At 41.8% G+C, this 18,521-nt stretch overlaps 1 protein-coding gene across 3 annotated transcripts in view; it reads left to right on the top strand.

Moving 5' to 3' along the window:
- Positions 1–18,521, top strand: part of LOC147711650 (polyunsaturated fatty acid 5-lipoxygenase-like) — an 836,408-nt gene that overhangs the window by 487,014 nt on the left and 330,873 nt on the right. For all 3 annotated transcript variants that reach the window (XR_015295955.1, XR_015295954.1, XM_086922316.1), the window contains exon 7: positions 18,329–18,475. Coding sequence is in view for 1 of the 3 variants with exons in the window: in XM_086922316.1 (XP_086778442.1) it covers positions 18,329–18,475 (147 nt within the window). In the remaining 2 variants the exon portion in view is untranslated. The remainder of the gene's footprint in view (positions 1–18,328; positions 18,476–18,521) is intronic.

Genomic DNA, 18,521 nt, shown 5'->3' with positions numbered 1-18,521 from the left:
AAAGCAGCCAAAAGAGCATGGTACTGCCCCCGAGAAAGTTTGTTGAGCCCTAATCCCAAGAAACAATCAGGGAGAATTGCATGTGTAACCACATTTTCGCCAATTTCAAACACAATACGCAAGACCATACTCCGACACTGGCCAATACTGCATGCAGGCAGCCTCAACATGGAACTATTTGCATTCCGAAAAAGTAGGAATCTCAAAGATCACCTTGTAAGAGCCACGCTCCCAGCACCTAGTTCTTCCATTACACTAGACTCTCTGTGGGGCTTACCTCCAATGATTGGGCATGCTAAATGTGGCAGTTGCAATGTTTGTGACTTTGGAAGGCAAATCCTTCACTTTCAATAATGTAACAGTAAATTGCCGCTCTTTTTCAAACTGTAACACAACCAATGTGATTTATCTGATTCATTGTCCTTGTTTAAAACTGTACATCGGACAGACAACCCAAAAGATAAAAACCAGAATCATCCAGCGCAGAAACAGAGTCAGGTGCAAGACACTGAACTCGCCTCTAGTGGAACATTTCACCCTGGCAAACCACAGTGAAGATGATATCAGATGGACAGTCTTGAAAGTGCTGAAACTCCCGCAAAGAGGTGGGAATATGTCCTAACTCCTAAACAGAGAGGAACTTAAGTGCATTATCACCTTCGATACAACCAGGAATGGCCTGAACCGTAATGAAGATTGGGCAACACTACTATGAAGCACAGACTTTAATGAACTGTACACAGTAACCTGCCCGCCTGTTAATTGGACAATTGGTTGCTTCTTAAAACTTGAACTTCATATGTCATCCTCGAAACCTTGAACTGCATATAGCAACCTGCCCTTTAGGGAGTTGACTGATACTTAACCCCCAACCGCTAACTCTTTTCTGATATGGTCAGTACCACGATGCTTGATATATGAATATATCCCACAAGCAATTTTCGTGGTCACGTCCTAAATATTGGAATGGCTATCATCCTCTTGCCCAGCTTTGTAACTGCCGGAAATTAGCATGGTTGTTAACTTTTGTCATACTTTATGTTGTATATGATGAGCTATGGCATTTTTATTCAGACTACTGAAATGTTGACATATCTCCCATTTCGTTGTTCTACCCAAATAATATATGCAAGACCAAGTAATGTTATTTTGTGTATGCCCTACCTCAAATGTGTCCAACCCACAATTTTTGTGAAGCTTTTTTTAAAGCCCATTGTTCTAAATTTCTATCCTTTACAAACCTTCACTTCTACACCTTTCGCGCCGAGCACTAGTCACGTTAGTTTGGGCTAGCGTTCTGAGGCAGTATTTCTTCACTTTTAATCGCCATACTCACCCAAGATAGCTGCCACATCACGCCCCTTAAAAGCCACTAGCTCAGTCATACGGTTAGTTCCTGCGATTGTGCGAGAGAACTACACGCGATCAGGCGGAAGGCTAATTCTTAGGTAAGCGTGTATCCCAGCTCCGTTTTGCCCAAACCCTTCCATCACCAGGAATCCAGCTGACCAGCACCCTCCTTCTTTTATCCCCAGCCATAGGGTGCAAGTATCCCCTACACGGACTGGCCGCTTATATTGCGCCCGACATCCAGTAGACGGAAATCATTGCCGCTACCGCTGCTAACATCCCTCCAAGGGCAGACCGTCTACTCTTGGTTCAGCTAATTACTGCTACCACTTTTTTTGTTTCCCTTTTTGGTACCGCCTCCAAACCAAGACTTAGTTACTGACAGGCGTGCCCGTTTTCTTTGACCCTTTTCTCTTAGCATCAGCTGTTTACCTTTTCCCGTAGCATCAGCTGTTAACTGCGTGAAGCCTCCAATACCAACCTTGGTTTTTTGAGGTATGTCCGTGTAAATTTCGTCCATACACTCTCCGCCTAAATGCTTTTCTTTCGCAAGTCATTGGTTAGACCGCCCGTGCACAGACAGCACCGTTTCCCCCCCTGCCTCACCATCGCAAATACCGGTACATTTCTCTTCTTTTCACTCGTTCTCCAAACTCATGGATGTTTTCACAGTATTAGACATGGTTCTTTTCACCACCGCGAACTTTTCCTTAGCGGCAGCGGCACCCGCATGAATAGATATGGTTCTCTTCCCCACCGCGAACCTGTCAACATCGGTATAGGTACCCGCATGCCTTCAAATATGCACAGCATTGCACAGTCATGGCTTATTCCTCACAAGTTTACTTGCGTCTTTAACACACACGCATGTCCACCTTCTTTGTCTCTGTATATGTATGACGCTGTGGCTCGACTTGAGTTCCTCACCTTGTTCCATACTTCATTGCACGTAACCACGTGCATGCTTTTGCTGTAGCTTGGATAGGTAAATGTTGTCATTAAGTTATACGCCCTGACAGACTACTTTGTTTTCTTTCCATTTTTCCTCCCCCACAGGCATTGTTTTTTAAGCACCAGGCACTTTTATTCTGTGTAGTCCTGATGATGATCCTTGTATTATGAGAGCTTGGGCTCGAAACGTCGTAGACAAAAATCAGTACCACTTCCGTTTGAATTTCCATAGAAAGTTGTGGTAACTGTTTATGGTTAGCTTGACTATTACCACATCGAGCAACCATGGCTCTAAGTGTTGCCTGAATACCCCCCTATGTTGTTTGCATTGTATGTTTTTCTGTACCTTTCCCCCCATGTTGGACGCAGGATTGTGTCCCTTTCATTACATGTCGCTAGCTATGTAAAAAAAATTCTACAACATACTGATTTAAATTCCTTGTTTGGCTGGACATTGAAAATCTATAGTATCTATCAAGATCTATATGTTTATTAGTTCTTTGTACACATTCATTTTAGGCACGGGGAGGTTAAGTGATTTGCCCAGAATCACAGGAGGTTTTGGCGTTGTTACAGAGGCTCGAACCCAGATCCCCAGGTCCGAGGTCTAGCGCCCTAGCCCTAGCACACTGTGCTAAACCCTCCTTTCTATGTGTGTTGCGCATCCAGGGGTGGCTTTAGGTTCTGATACATTCACAGGTTTACGATGCCTCATAAATCTGGGAATGCTTCAGGTTTCATTGGTGTTGCGTCGGAACACCCACAGCAACACCTATGAAATGCCCCTTTCATGCAGTTTCCTGCGTGAAAAAGGCACATATTTATAAGGCCATGAAAAGACATGTAAAGTGGTTTTATGGTGCCTTGTAAATATGCCCTGGCGCGGCACATTGCTGCACCGGGACGTCAAAAAACTGATGTTCGGGCGGCGCAAAAGTGCCGGTAGGGCCTCATAAATGAGACCCTCTATATTGTTGATGGGAACCAACTGAGAATTCAACTTCTAGGCCACAAACCTTTAGGAAAGTCAGAGTTAGTAGATGCTCAAAGTAGCCAAGCCACTCTTAATCCTGCAGATAAAGGAAAGACTCTGAGGTTGATAAAGTATCCACAAATATCAGCAGTTTCATTAAAATTTATTTCAGCTTAAACAAATAAAACAAAAGTAGCTCTGCAAATCCAACAAGGCCTCCAGAACAAACACATTTGTTAAAACAACTATAAAAACAATGAATACATAGACTAATCAGTTACATAATGAATGTGAGGAGGCTGAGAAGGAGTTTACTAGAGTGGTTAAATATGCTGCATTAAAGTATGTACCAGTAGACTAGCCAACTGCCCATAAAACCTTCAATCACAAGGAGATGAAGAACTATTGAAAGGCTTCACTCCTATTATATTACCTAATTTACCAAGCACTATTGAGGGACCTCTCAGTCGCATGTTAGCACGATCTTCAAGGCTCCTTAAACTGATTGTCAAACAGAGACCGTTAATTCTGGCCAACACTCCTTAACCCACAGATTAGAGATAAACAAAGAATTAGAAGATACGCCTTTAATGATTTCCAACCTAGTTAAGTCTGCCTCCGTTTTGCACTAATCTTCAGTACAGCAAAACGGTGCTGACAATTTTTCAGTCAGCGACAAGTATAATGGAAATATTATACATCAACATCAACAGTTTCATGGTGGAGTAAATGTGAAAACAGATGATCATTTGTGCTCTCTTTTCTTCACACTATAATGCATCTCAATGGGTCAGCATGATGTATTGAAAAGAGAGGGAACATACTCCGATTGATACATTTATATCATGATCTCAAAGTGCCAAGTACACAAAGCATTGAAAGAATTGAGTTAAGGTTCAGTCACTTCCTGCTGAGGCCCCCTAAGTGTATCCTGGTCAATTCAATTGCTGGGACTGCCAGTGTGCATGTTGTAGATAACGCCTTCCCAAAGGCTATTGGTTCTGTACTTTCTTTATATGAGGGCCTGCTGTCAAAAGCACCCCATATGGTCAATTTGGACCCAACTACTGTTGGTGTGGCCCAGCCTCAAAATTTTCAGCGGTCCTGTCCTCCAGAAGTGAGACCCTCTCTCATGATGATCATCAGCATAGTTTACACCTACCCCCAGAGTGTACCCCCTATGTTATTATTTAAGATCAAGTTCCACCTCGCATACAATAAGAGGGAATCCTGGTTAGATTTAAAACTTACGGTAATATCAGGCGGTCCTTGTGATCTTTTCTTTGTAATCATTTTAACAAGATTCTGACAGTGAGGAAAGTCCCACAGGTCAGCAACGAACTAACATCTAATTTACGCGATTGTGTTGTTGTTAATTTTAAAAGTCCTTTTTAGGTGAGGAAATTATTAGATTCACTAGGATACTTGACACACTTACAGGGAATAATTAGAGCCTTATCTTTGGGTTTTTATTACAAGCTCCACTATAGCCAGATCAATGACCAGATAGCTAATAGGAATATTTAAGTTGCGATACCCAGTCTGCTCCTTTGTATGACCCCTTCTATTTCTCTAAGTAACCGTTTTGTTCCACTGGGAAATCTTTAGGATAATGATTGACATTCAAAGGTGCCTGTCCCCTCAATTTTTAATTCCACTTCTCCATTGTTATTCTCTACAGCTCCTAATGTGGTTATGCCCTCTTCATTGGATATAGCCCCCCTACACTTGCCGTCGGAGGGCTCTTCAAAAGGAGCCCTCTACATTAAGTTCCCTCTCGTTTTTTTATGTCCTATAATTTGTTAACTTGGAATGTTGCAGGTAATTATTCTAAATTGGCAAATGAAGACCGGGTTTCCTTTACATAAGGGTTTTGAAATAATCTGCCTGCAAGAGACTTGGGGCCAGATGTAGGAGACCAAATCCAGTCGGTAACTGCCGATTTTGGTGTTTGACATGTAGGGGGCTTGAGATTTACAGAATCGGTAAATTTACCGATTCTGTAAATCCAGATGTAGGTGGCACAGTAAACAGTGCCACAGGCCCTTAAGAATTCGTTATTTACCACCCAATACTATTGGGTGGTAAATAACGAATTCCTGTGTACATGCACATCTGTGCATGTACATCTGTGCCATGTGGCACACATACGTGCCCTAAGGGCATGTATGTGTGTCACATGGCACACATGCCAGAAACAGGGGTGCTACAGGGTGTCAAAGTGACACCTTGTCCTCCTTGGCAATTCGGTATTTTTACCGATTCGGTAATTACCGAATCGGTATTCGCCATTGATTCCTATGGGCTTTAAGGCCCATAGGAATCAATGGCAAATACCGATTCGGTAATTACCCAATTGGTAAATACCGAATCCTACCGATTGATTACCTACATTAGATTTACCGATTCATGAATACCGAATCAGTAAATTTCGGTATTTATGAATCAGTAAATCTAATTTACCTACATCTAGCCCCTAGACCAGAAAGGGCTTCTATGTGGATGGCTTTCGATCCTTTTGTACTTTGGCAACTCCATCTTCCTCTGGGAAGGCTGCGGGATGGCTGGCTGTTTTTCCTGTCGTAAAGTTCTTATGTTCATCCCCTTTTGGTTTCAAATACTGCTGTTGTCTGGTCCAGAGCCAGCAGATTTGTTGATCATCAACTTTTATGATAATCTTTTTGACCACCAGTCCTCAGAAGTGATAAACTAGCTTACGGATCATAATGTAAAACTGAACTGTGATACAAGTTCATGTTGTATGTTATGGGTGGGTGACTATATTATTCGTTGTGTCCTTTTAGTGATTCTCCGCTCTTTAGCATGGAGGACCATTTGAATCAGGAGGTGACCCATTTTAAGCATACAGTGTATGGGAACGCCATCAATAATGTGATATTTAACAATGATCTTGTGTGTCTGAGTGTAGCCCAGAGCCCTAAAATCCTTGTCCTACTTTTAGAGGGTGTCCCACTCATAGCAGCATTGATTTTATATTAATTTTGAAAGATTATAGTTTTTTAATTTCAGAATTCAAAATGTTACCAAATTGTATGAGTGACCATAACCCCCTTGTTTTGATATTTAATTGCCTCCTGGTAAAAGCGGGCAAAACCTTGCAGTTACCTCATACTAACCTTTCAGCAAATAGTGGTCTTTGTCTCAAGTGGGTTGCTGTTGATCCATTACAGTTTTTGAGGTCTATAGTGTTCCAAAACCTAGACAAAATGAATATGTTTTTGGCTATTGACATACCTGCCAGTCTGATGATAGATAGTGAAAGGACCTGGGCCAAGCGGTTTAGTTCCAATCCAATGTCAGTCTTTCAATGGTTCTTTTTAGCAGCATAAAAGCGTAGAGGGGGAGTAAAATGTTGTAAATCAATTGAAATACAGTGTAACACAAAAAGTCTACACAAGAACCCAAGTCAACAATTATTTGATGGTTAGTCAAATTTATTACAAATTCAAAAATTGTTGGACATACACAAATCTTCGCATGAGAGTATAAAAGTACAGTGGAAACCGAAGAAGTTCAAATCTTCTGCAGAGGTTCACTCGATGAAGCATGAAAAGAACAATATGTTCTATGACGAATATGTTTAAAATGAGACAGCAAAAGTTAAAGTCTCCCTGCATCGGCACTTCTTCAATATACAGCATTTAGCTTCTAGCTACCCCTAATCTAACTATAGAAGTGGCATCCTTAGATTAGCATGTAATAAAGATTTTTCAAGAGGGAAAGGTGTCAGTAGGTAGAGCCTTCCTAAGAAGTCACTCCGCAATAAGATGGGTCTGAGGCATGAAGCCACAAACTGGGGAAGGGAAGAAAGTTAGCACTCAGGTGCTTTCCGTCAAGATGGCAAGCAGGAATGAGGGTGTCTGTCCCTCCCTACAAAGCATCATATACTCAAAGTCGTAGTCTGCAAATATCCCATGATGCTTTTCTCACACGTACTCTACAATGGCTCAGCCCCAAACTTTTCCATGACGTTGATTCCCTTTACAGCCTTCTCCATGTATGCCCCTCTAGAGCAGTTCAACCTTGGTCTTCTCTCCTTCTCCTGTGTGAAAACACCTTCCTTCACCTTATCTTTCCCAGGCCAGGCTAACTGTAACGCCTTCATTCTGCAACTTTATCCAGTAGAACAATATCCCTACTCTTCACTAGCACACATTTTCCACCTGAAATGCAAACATGAGACAGAAAGCATTCTACGAAACTTACATGAGAATTTAAATATTAATTTCAGAAATAAGGAAATTTCAAAATGTGCTGCAAATTCAGACTTCGGACTTTTTTTCCTTTTTTTAATAGAGTTTTATATAGCGCGAACTAGACCTGAATCGGGTATCAGAGCGCTTTACATGAGCACCAGTTTCGTTACAGAAGGACACATTTATTTTTGTTAGACACAGGGAGATTAAGTGATTGCCCAGAATCACAGGATGTTGAGCGTCGTTGCCGAGACTCGAACCTGATTCCCCTTCTTCGAGGTCGACCGCTCTAGCCGTAAGGCTACATCCTCTCCCTTCCCCCCTTGTTGGAAATTACAGAAAACATTAGTGTCAAATAGGAATAATTCTCTTAACTGCATTAATACGTGTCTTGCATCTACATCATTAACCTAGAAAAGCGTTAAACAAAAAAAATACATCACTGTATCACATTCAGTAATGTGGCCTCTAAACAAATTGCATTGGTTACTTTTTCCAGCACAAGTTCTATGCTTTAATTATTAAGCCTTACATTAGGATGTGTTCATTTTGTAGGAAGATGTTACTTGATTCACTTTTCTTCTAGCATCTAATTTCTCTCATAACATGGAATAATGTGTGAGAGCGTTCTACAAGCGATTACATTCCACTCCTAACAAGTACCTCATGTAGGATACACATTTTTCCGCTCTATCAATTGTTTAGCCAGGTTATGTCATGAGTTTCTCTAGCACTAATCTCGAAAAGTGAGCCCAGCACTCCTTCCCCAAAGCGTTGGTTTAACATAGATTGTTCTAAATCCCATAGGTTGCTGAAGTAGGCCTTAAAATTTTACCTGAGGAATCGGAAGAACATCATGTTAGTAAGATCGTTATATAAAGCCATGCTTAAGGAGAGGAAATCTGAACTCCGAGAATTAGCATGGGCAGATCTACTCACGGCAGGAAAATCAAAGGACTCTAGATTATTCTGGGAGGTAGTTAATCGACCCCTGTTTACATCACAGCCCCAGGCCAAGATCAATTGTTGAATTTTACCAGAATCTTGGGTTTTCTAATATTTTTCAAGTTTTTAATTCCAAAAGTAAGCCCTGCATAGAACAAGGTATTTGGGATATGACACCTGTTGATAGGGTCAGAGCCCTAGAATTAAGTTTTACCATTGGGGTTGAGGATGTAGCTATAGCCATCAGAAAGAGCAAAAGTGGCAAAGCCTCATGACCGGACGGTGTTCCTGTGGACATTTTTAAATAAAATGTAGACCTATGGACTCCACTTCTTCCAGATGTATTCTGTGCTGCAATAACTGGACACAGTTTACCCATTGCCCACTTATTGTTCCAATTTTTAAGAAAGGGGATAGATCCAGCCAGGCCTGGTATTGTCCAATATCTTTGTCGGACTCGACCATGAAGATTTTAGGTAGACTACCTTTGGTGAGACTGGAGGACAGGGTGGCGTCAAATAGTATTATTTCAGGTCTCCAGTATGGATTTAGACAAGGTACTGGAAGCAGAGAACAATGTCTTAATCTTTCACTCTTAATCGAGAAGTACATTCTTGTTACAACCACCTTTTTGCACTTGGCTTTTATGGATCTGTCAAGTGCTTTTGACTCCATAAATCTCTCTAAACTATGGAACATTTTAGAAAGCTTGGGGTGGAAAAACCTTTATTCTTACATTTACGTTCACTGCACTGGGACTCCTCTGTACGGATTTGCTATTCTCCTACTGCAGATTGTACATCCTCCATAAATTGTTATCCGGGAGTCCAACAAGGATGTATTTTTAGCACAGTTTCTATTTTTAATTTAATATGACTGTCTTAAGGGTCACTGTCTCCAGAAGAAGACAGACACCCAAGGGTGGGGAATTGATACATCCCCACACTTCTTTACGCTGACTACGCTGTCCTCAAAGCTAGGACTGCAAATGGTCTCTAGCGGGCGTTGGATGGTTTTATGGAGTTTATCAATGCTCTAGACTTGAAGGTTAACATCTAAGTATTTTATTTTAATCTGTTGGCCCAAAAGTACCAAATTGAAAAACTATTATATAGAGGGATCCCCAGTTTTTAAAGTTGGCAGCTTTAATTATTTAGATATTCCTTTCAACCCCAAACTTAAATGGGCATCTATGCTGTCCCTAAGAGGACTTCCATTTTCAAGAGCTATTGAAGGGATTTTCTATGTGTATCTATATTGGGACATAGGCCATGGAAAGAATGGTTGGTTGACTTTGTTTAAATCTAAATATATTTCAGTGGCCTCTTTTGGGGCAGGTGTGTGGGGGTATTCTAATAGTAATAAACTCCAGAAACTACAAACTATTTTTATGCAAAGATTACTATTGTTTCCCTCAGGCACAAACACTCTCTTTTGTCATTCTTAGGTTGCCTTGTCCTATTTAGAAGACCTGTTAGAGCTGGCTCCCCTTTTGCTTTGGGTATACATATGGCAGTCGTGGGAGCTTGATCTCACTAAAAGTATAATCACTGATTGATTGGCCCTTGACAACATGGCTTAAATCCCGTGGCTAGCCTATATTAAGAGCAATTCATCTAGCCTGGGAGCACCTGAGTTGTATAATAACCCAAAACCACTAGGCCCTGTGACGAAAGCTCAGAAGAAGAAATCTGACCACTGTCAGATCTCTCGTAGACCTAATGCCTTAGGGGTGGCCTCCATGAGCAGATATTATGATTTGGAGCTTTATCTTCCAGAACCCCGGCTTTATCTTCCAGAACCCCCATTACAGATTTTACCTAGCTAGATTACTTTTGGGCACATTACTTTTTTCTTTTGCTTTTCTGCATCAAGGTTCATGGTTTGATGGTCTTCCTTTTTGCACCTGTGATACTTGTTCTGTTCAATCCTCAAATCACCTTATGCTTTTTTGCTCTCAGTACAAGACAGTACATTCACAATTCCTTTTGCCAATATTATGTCCTATGAAGTTTAAGCCATATAAATTGGGCTTTCAATACCCTCAGCAGTTAGACTCGGACGAAATGTGTCATGCAGACATTCATTTTATCAGAGACACACTTAGTGTCAGTAAGAGATATTCTCGTTAAAGTTATGATACGCACGACAAGCATAAAATGTTGGGCCCTTCTTGCGGTAATCTAAATCTAATTTTCATTAACTTGTTTCCTTTATGTGTTTTAATACTTTTTTAAATTGTAGCTATAATGATTATATGGAAAAGATTTAACAATGTACTTTTATGGCATTGTTTTGCCGAATCACGTTTGTTTTTGACTTGAGTTCATGGAAAGAGCCATTATTCCCAGGAATAAGTTCACAAAAGTAACTTGGGCTGATCAAGAAGCAGCCAAATTGGTGTGGAGACATAAGGACTTATTTGCACAATGGGGAATTATCATGTCCAAACAAATATTGGTGGGATACAATCAACCATTCTTTAATAATTAAGTCTTAGACACATCCTATACCACCAACCCTAAATCAATTTTAAAAGCCAATCAAGGTGTGTTATGTCCCAGGCTAATTATTAATGAACTAACAATTAAATAGAGCCCACAATATGGGAGAAAAGCACATAAACAACACAATTACATAAAAAAGTCAATAACAAAGAACACTGAAGTTGCCTGGCCACAACACTTACTAGAGGCACCTCTCAGCTTAGGTAGCACTGAATGAATCATGCCTATTTAGCAGACTGATTTTTGCCCCAATTTCACTTTCGCTGCTGTCTTGGAACTTGTTATTTTCTTTTCTGCAACAACGTCATCTGTATTCATAAGTCTGGTGCTGGCACAATGTTCAGAGTGGGGGTTTTACCATCAATGTTACGTCACTGAAGTAATAGGGATTGTGAAGATATGTGTCACACTAAGAATAAGAACAAGTGTAGAAAATGAGTCAAGCCCATTCAAGGGCAGAAGTACGATTGTGGTGTATAGGTGGGGTTGCACTGTGGAGCACACTATTACAAATATAATACTAGTTCATGGTGTGGTAAGGCACAGCCATTCACAGACAGCACATTTCCTATTGAAATTGACACTACATTTGAACAGACATGTAGTCTTCTTACCGATAAAACCATATAACACATATGGTAATGTATGGAAATCGGGCTTTAGAAATATGTATCATTTGCACATCACCAATTAAAGTGCTGATTTTTTTAGCATGTTTTGAATAGAGTTTACTGCAATTAAGCAATCAAACAAACCAAAACTTAGTAATGTAGCAGACCGATGGTTATTGGTGCATAGTATACACTCTGATCAAAAGGACAGCATGACATTCCAAGACTCCCCAGTAGTAAAACAGGAATTCTAAATACAGTATACATACCCGAACCCCCTCCCCCCCCCCACCTCCCAAGAATGGAACCACCCAAAACCACAATACCAGGTGAGCATCCCTATCAGACTGTCCAAACTCAGGGGCCAATCAGTCCATGCCCCTGAATTCTGCCCAAGTGCTTCACACTTTCTCAAATTTCTAATGGCATCCGCACACATTAAACATGGTGTTTTCTGCCTCCATACCCCGGTCTATGTTGGCCAGCCAGTTCTTTGTATTCTGGTCCTCCAAGCAACCCCATACCAAATAATGTATTTTGTGGCGACCATAAGCATCACATTACACGTAATAAAGTTTACTTGGGCAAGCTCTGCTCCCCCCAGAGCGTGATCCGAGTGTGTGGGGACACCTATGTCAGTATTGGTGTTCGCTGTTGTGATATGGGAGGAGGTAGAGGATGTAAGCTGTACGAGCACAGATCTGGTGGGATGCAGAGAAAAAAGAGGAGTCTTTAGTAGAACGGTGTTTGCACCACCATATGTCGATCAACTCACCTCCCCAGCCACCGTAGTCCCTCTGCTAGGAATGCCAGAGTCTGTCCTGCCCTTTTAGCCGACCTTTCAAAGTTTGAATTGGGGATTAGGTTAAAATTCCGCCTATGACAAGGCATGGAGGATAAATTGCTATTTTGTTCGTTTGGCGCATAAAGCGTGGCAAGAATGAAAGCGTAAGTGGATAAAAAGATCCTCAAAGAGAGGGGCCTACCTCTTACCTTTGCCTGGGTCTGTACCAACCACTCGGGAAATTTAGTGGTCAACAGAATCACTAACCTGCCTCTCTTACTGGGTCCAAGTGGGAAATATTGTCTATCAAACCAATGAGATTTCATTCAACCCTAATCTTGCTTCATATGTGTTTCTTGCAGCAGGCATATGTTGAGGTCTGTGTCCCTGAGCATGGACAAAAATGCCAGACGCTTGTTTGGGGTGTTGAGACCCTGGACCTTCAGTCTCATTATTTTAACTATTTGTATAGGGTGGGTGGCTTCGCTGAAAGATGCAGAGGTGTATAGAAGTTGGAACCATGGGTCTCTACATAGCTTCCATTCATTAGACGCCTAGTGATTCTTGAGGAGGTTTACTGTGGTTGTGGGGTGAGGATGAACAAAGAACATAAATAAGAGGAGCTTGCGGAACTACTCCCTTCATGAAAGCCTGGGGCATCACTTGCAAGGGACACGTAGCCATGGGTACAAAGGTGGAGTCAGTTCGAAGGGGTATGGGCTCTCCGTTGTCCCGTTGCTATAAAAAAAATGGAGAATGTCTGCGGTCCCGGTCTGCTGCTAATGAGGAATGCCACCAGCTGCATATTGGATGACAGTAAGCAGGTTAAGAGGGTGGGCAGGTGCAGCTAATCTCAATTGGGCTGGTTGTCAGTCCATGCTCCACTCCTGATTGATGTCATGGTGCTGATGTTGCCGGAGAAGATCAATCATTCTTTGCAGCATTCATTGATTGATGGTTTCACATTCGTACATGGAGGTGAAGTATGAGGTGCCTCCCCCCAGTCCCTGAGGTCGTCTGGTAGCTTGCTGAAGTACTCACCACATTTGGTGGTAGGCCGGGCCTCTGTTTGTGACAGCTTCCATGCTGGGGCCACTGGTATTGCTCCGTACAATGGGGCGAGTAGAACAAGTCTGAAGAGCGGCCTAGCGGGGCTCCACCATTCAGCCCACTGAAACTGAGGGGCAGAGCCATGACTGGCTTTCGGCTGCTCACTAATCTCCACAGCAGAGGCGGCACCAGCTGTGCGTGGACGAAGCATGTGGATGAAGTTGGTAGCTGTTTTGTTACACTGCTCGGGTGGGCCTACACTGGCTTCCATGACATTGCACTTCAGCCCTCCTGAATCGCGAAACTGTGGTATGTTCTTGGATTCTCTCAATTCCCATAAAGTGCTACTGCCATCATGGTAGAGGCGTCAGCTGCGCAAGATTCAGGGAGGCTGGTCACCTGACTCCTTAGACAAGCCTGCATTAGCTCAGAGGCCTCCGCCAGGATCATCCTGCTTGGTGGGGGCACTAGGCGATGTATGCTGCTTGGGGGGTCTGCACATGTCTTCCGGCCATCCAGGAAAAACGGCACCCTGTGAAGTGCAGCAACTGTGTGGCCTCTGCAGCAAGTTCTGATCTATCCTACGCCCCGCCTGCGAGTTCAGCAGGTAGCTCTCTGTACTGTTGGTAGCCCCAGGTGCATCTCGCTGCGTCCATCCGTACTGGGTGCCTTCCCCTCCCCCCTCTCCGCTCCTACTCTTTCCAGCTTCTGTCCTCTACCCTCTCATGCCCTTGCCCTTTGTCCCCACCCTGTTTTTCTGTGAACCTCTTCCCTCGCCAATTGAGACCAAACTATTTTGTCTAATGCCCGATGGAGCTACCTGGTTTAGCTATTGGAGAGATGGGCCGTGGATTCCCTCCTTGGTCGTCACCTACCCAGTCGGTCTTTAGACAGACTTCTTTTCGTCTCTACAGTTGTCTCTTCCCTTATCCTCACTTTCTCTCCTCCCCTACCCCCCACTACTTTCTAGCTCCTTTCTCTCCTCCCCTAATGTATTGCTGATTGTTTGATATAATGTTTACTTGTTGATCTTTTAGTGGTATATTGTTGAACCACATTGTTGCACTTCCTTTCGTCTCTCCTGTCGTCTCCTCCCGCATCCTCCCTCTATTTATGTCTCTCCTTCCCTCCTCTCTCTATGTATTGAGACTGAACTATTTTGTCTGATACCCGATGGAGCTACTTGGTTTAGCTATAGGGGAGATGGGCCGTGACTTCTCTCCTTGGTCGTCACCTACCCAGTCGGTCTTTAGACAGACTTCTTTTCATCTCTCCTTATTGTCTCTTCCCTTATCCTCCCTTTCTCACCTCCCCTGCCCCCTCCACTAATTTTCTCTCTTCTTTCTCTCCTCTCCTAATTGTATTGCCTATTTTTTTGGAAGTATTGTGTATTTGTTGAACTTTCTCTGTTACATTGTTGATTCTCATGTAAAGCGCTCTGATACCTTCAGGTCTAGCCAGCGCTATATAAAACTCTTTAAATAAATAAAATAAAAGCAGGGATCTAGGCAGAGTAGGCCAGCTGGGACCACAGATGTCTACATAACGGCCATTGGAGCTCCACAGTTTAGCTTCTGTTCCGCCATCATCTTAGCCACACCCTTCTTGATTTGTTTTGATCATATTAAAATCTACTTTTCCATTGTACTTCAGAATTACTAATGAAAGTGCTCCATTTGTCTTTTTCTAACTGCTGATATATTTAAAATGTATTTTATGTAGGAAACAATTGACATCGTATACCGTTTCCTTTCACACTCCCCGTTCCCCAGCAAGATTGTCACATAATTCACTGCACTCTCATCTAGCAGTCAGAGAAAGAAAAGTAAACCCTAATCTCCATGTTACAAGAATAGGCGGCGATTTGACAGAATATATAACCTGACATTTTACTTCTGCTTTCGGAAGCACAACAGTTGTGACCAGATGAAAAACACATTTAAAGTAATCTTTATTGGTCATTCACCTTCTGAGCTCCAGCATGATTAATTTAGGGGTACTGCTGGAGCTCCAGCTCCCCTACTTCCAGCACCTATGCCTGGTGCTGTGAACTATTTTCTGTTCTATGTTATCACAGTGATCATGTAAACAGTGGTAAAGGAAAGGGTAAGGGCGGGGTTAATGTTGGTGTGTTCATCTACCTGTCAAATACCCTTATTTGTACAATAAACATTGAAGTATCACAGTAGGCAGGCACTGCAACTTTCATAGAAAGGCACAGGTAATGTTTTTCACTTGCGCCTTTTCATGCATATGGTTGCTAACATAATTCTGTATAAGATTAACACATTTGTGACTTCAGAGAAACTTGTTTTCTATACCACAAATGAATTCTTTGTTTAAAGAGCAACCATATAGTCTGTGCAGTTCCCATGTCAGCCTTTGAGGCATCTAACTTTCATGACAATAGGGGGATTCAAGGCTGCCCCCAACTAAAACATCTTTCATGGTCTAACATAACAAAGATAAATTAAACAAACTGCTCATCTCAGAAGGTGACACCACTTTGATTCAGACCCGCTTGGAGGAGTGGGCCTCCCTTGTGAACTGTAGTGGTGCTTGGGACCAAATTACAAGGTTAATGCTCAGTTAGAGCCCCCACAGCATTTTGCAACAGATTGCCATTGATGGGTGTCTCCCTTAAGAGCTGGTACGCTCATAATTTCAAGCAGCAAAAGAGTCCTAATATAAGAATTTAAGACAAAGATCAGAAAATGTTCCTTTAATTCTGGGATAGATCGTGATGAAAACTATAGAAAGAGCAAATTCCGGAAGTAAAAAGCACCCACTCAAAGAGCCAGTAGGTAAAAATAACACAAATTTCTAGGTCTTAATGCCCAAAAAAAATCAGACAATTTATAAACAGTCTTTAGTTCCCAACATTCAGATGATCTCGGCAATTCATTTTGCAAGCAATGTTGTATCAAGCAAATGGAGATATTACACGTGGATGACTCCGCTGTGTGGGAGTTGCTTTTTGTCCCAATGTAAGCTGAAGTTTCTTTTGTCCCAATTCAATTGTAAATATTATTAAATAAATAAAATCAAAAGGTACCTGAGCCTCTTGGGGCCTTCCTAAAGTTCTTTTTAAATTCAACATTTATTTTTGGGTTTCTAGCCTTTGGACCCTATACTGCACTGGGTTTGAAACCCAGATAATCCGCCTTGTCCGAAAGCCTCTATAGTACATCCCACATATAAGAAAATGTTAGTAGCAAACTACAGAATGATTGCAGTACTGGAAGTAGAGGCCAAGTACTATGCAAATATTCTATTAAGGGAATTTGAATCCTAGGCTGAAGCTAAAATGTGATCCCAGTGGCAAAACCGGGTACACATCTGATAACAACTAGCGTTATCTGTGGTAACCCATGAGATAGTGAAAGTAAAACAAATTCAGTCTTTGGTATATTGTCGGCTTTAGGGTCTTTCTTACCAGTCTTTAGGCATTATGCGCAGCAGCTGGCCATGCAGGTGAGAGTGGTGTAGCCGGTTTGGGTATCGAAAGCCCCACCCAACCCCATGTATGGGTTATGTCATAGAACACGCCAACGAAACTACATGTACAGCCACTTTTTGGCATACACTTGCAACGGGTCAGGATAGATATTTAACGTGGTCAAATTTTTAAAATAAATTAAATAATGCACTGTGCACTCAACATCAGTTGTCAACTTCCAAAGAATATTTTGAACTGTCAATAACAGCTAAGTGCTTTATATTTTGAAGGGAACATTGAGAATTTGAACACAAAAAACAATTAGATTTTACTATGGTGATTTTCTTCAAAAGGAATTTGCCAAATTATCTTTCCTGTCTCTTAGCTAAACAAACGAGACCCTGTACAAAGGCTGTGCTAAATGCTGCCGCCTCTCTGGCTATAGGTTTCAAACAATAATCCACATTGTATGTCTTTCAACAGCGCTTTCAGTGAAACGATAAAATGGCTTAGGCCACTCACCTTCAAAAAGTTGTGTCCTCGTGCAGTAGTGGCTGTGAGATTTGCATTGAATGTGGAAGATCTTCAAATGGTCATGCATCTAGGAGAATATATGGAAATAGGTTTGCTAAAATTGAGGGATGGAAAGCATGGGATAAATAAATACTGTGTTTTTGTGAACCGCTCTTGTCCAGATCGATCCCACTGTTTTACACTTGTATTGCAAGTGAGAGTCTTTTTCTTTTCTTTTACCGATCGATCTTACTAAATGGTATCCTGTATGTTTTATTGGTTCTGAGTGATAGTGTCTTTTTTGATTGGATTGATATGAAAATAATGTATGGTTTTAATTAGTTCATGATAAATTATTACCTGCTTAATTACCCCTATGGATCCTTACAGCTGCACTGGCATGGTACGCCAGGTGAATCCCCAAGAATTTCCTGAGGTCTAGGAATAGAAACATGAAAAATATCACCAGCATACAGCTGGCAGAGCCACGTACCACCACTTCTACCACTGGGCACTGTCAAAATTGCATGTCGATTGCTACTACCTGCTTTTGACAAGATGGCGTTTGGCATGTTGCTGGTGGTAGCAGAGGTGTGGAAAACATCATATTGTTGGTACAATTCTCGCCTCCTCCACTACCTTGTAATTGACAGCCATCTGATGGTACCATGGCGAAGGCAGGCTCCTCTATTGCCTTAATAGAGATCCCAGTGATAGGGTAGACCATAATTCTGATTATGATACACCTAGCCTGCTGCAGATGCTCATGTTCGACCCTTCAGAACTGGAAGCAGTACTGAAAGCTGATTTAAACAGAAACTTGTAAAGCTACTTTAATATTTGTAATGCAAATGTCATCTTGAACTTCTGTTGAATCTTCTATATGGAAATTGTTTGTACAGTAAGTGTCCAAAAGCGTTCTTTATATTGAACAGCATGTGATAGTGCAATAATCCACCTTCAAATATGTTGTGTCTTTCTTCCATAGCAAGGAAACATTTATATTGTGGACTTTAAGATGCTTGATGGTATCTCAGCAAATAAAACCGACCCTTGTACAATGCAGTATCTGGCGGCACCCATCTGCTTGTTATACAAGAACCTAGAGAACAAGATTGTCCCAATTGCAATTCAGGTGAGTTTCGGCACACATTACACAGTGTTACCAAATGCAAATTCCC

The sequence above is a fragment of the Lissotriton vulgaris genome, chromosome 5, assembly GCF_964263255.1.
Source record: "Lissotriton vulgaris chromosome 5, aLisVul1.2, whole genome shotgun sequence".
NCBI classification, from domain to species: domain Eukaryota; kingdom Metazoa; phylum Chordata; class Amphibia; order Caudata; family Salamandridae; genus Lissotriton; species Lissotriton vulgaris.
The sequence above is the reverse complement of the archived record's forward strand: the minus strand, read 5'-3'. Positions and strand labels throughout refer to the sequence as shown.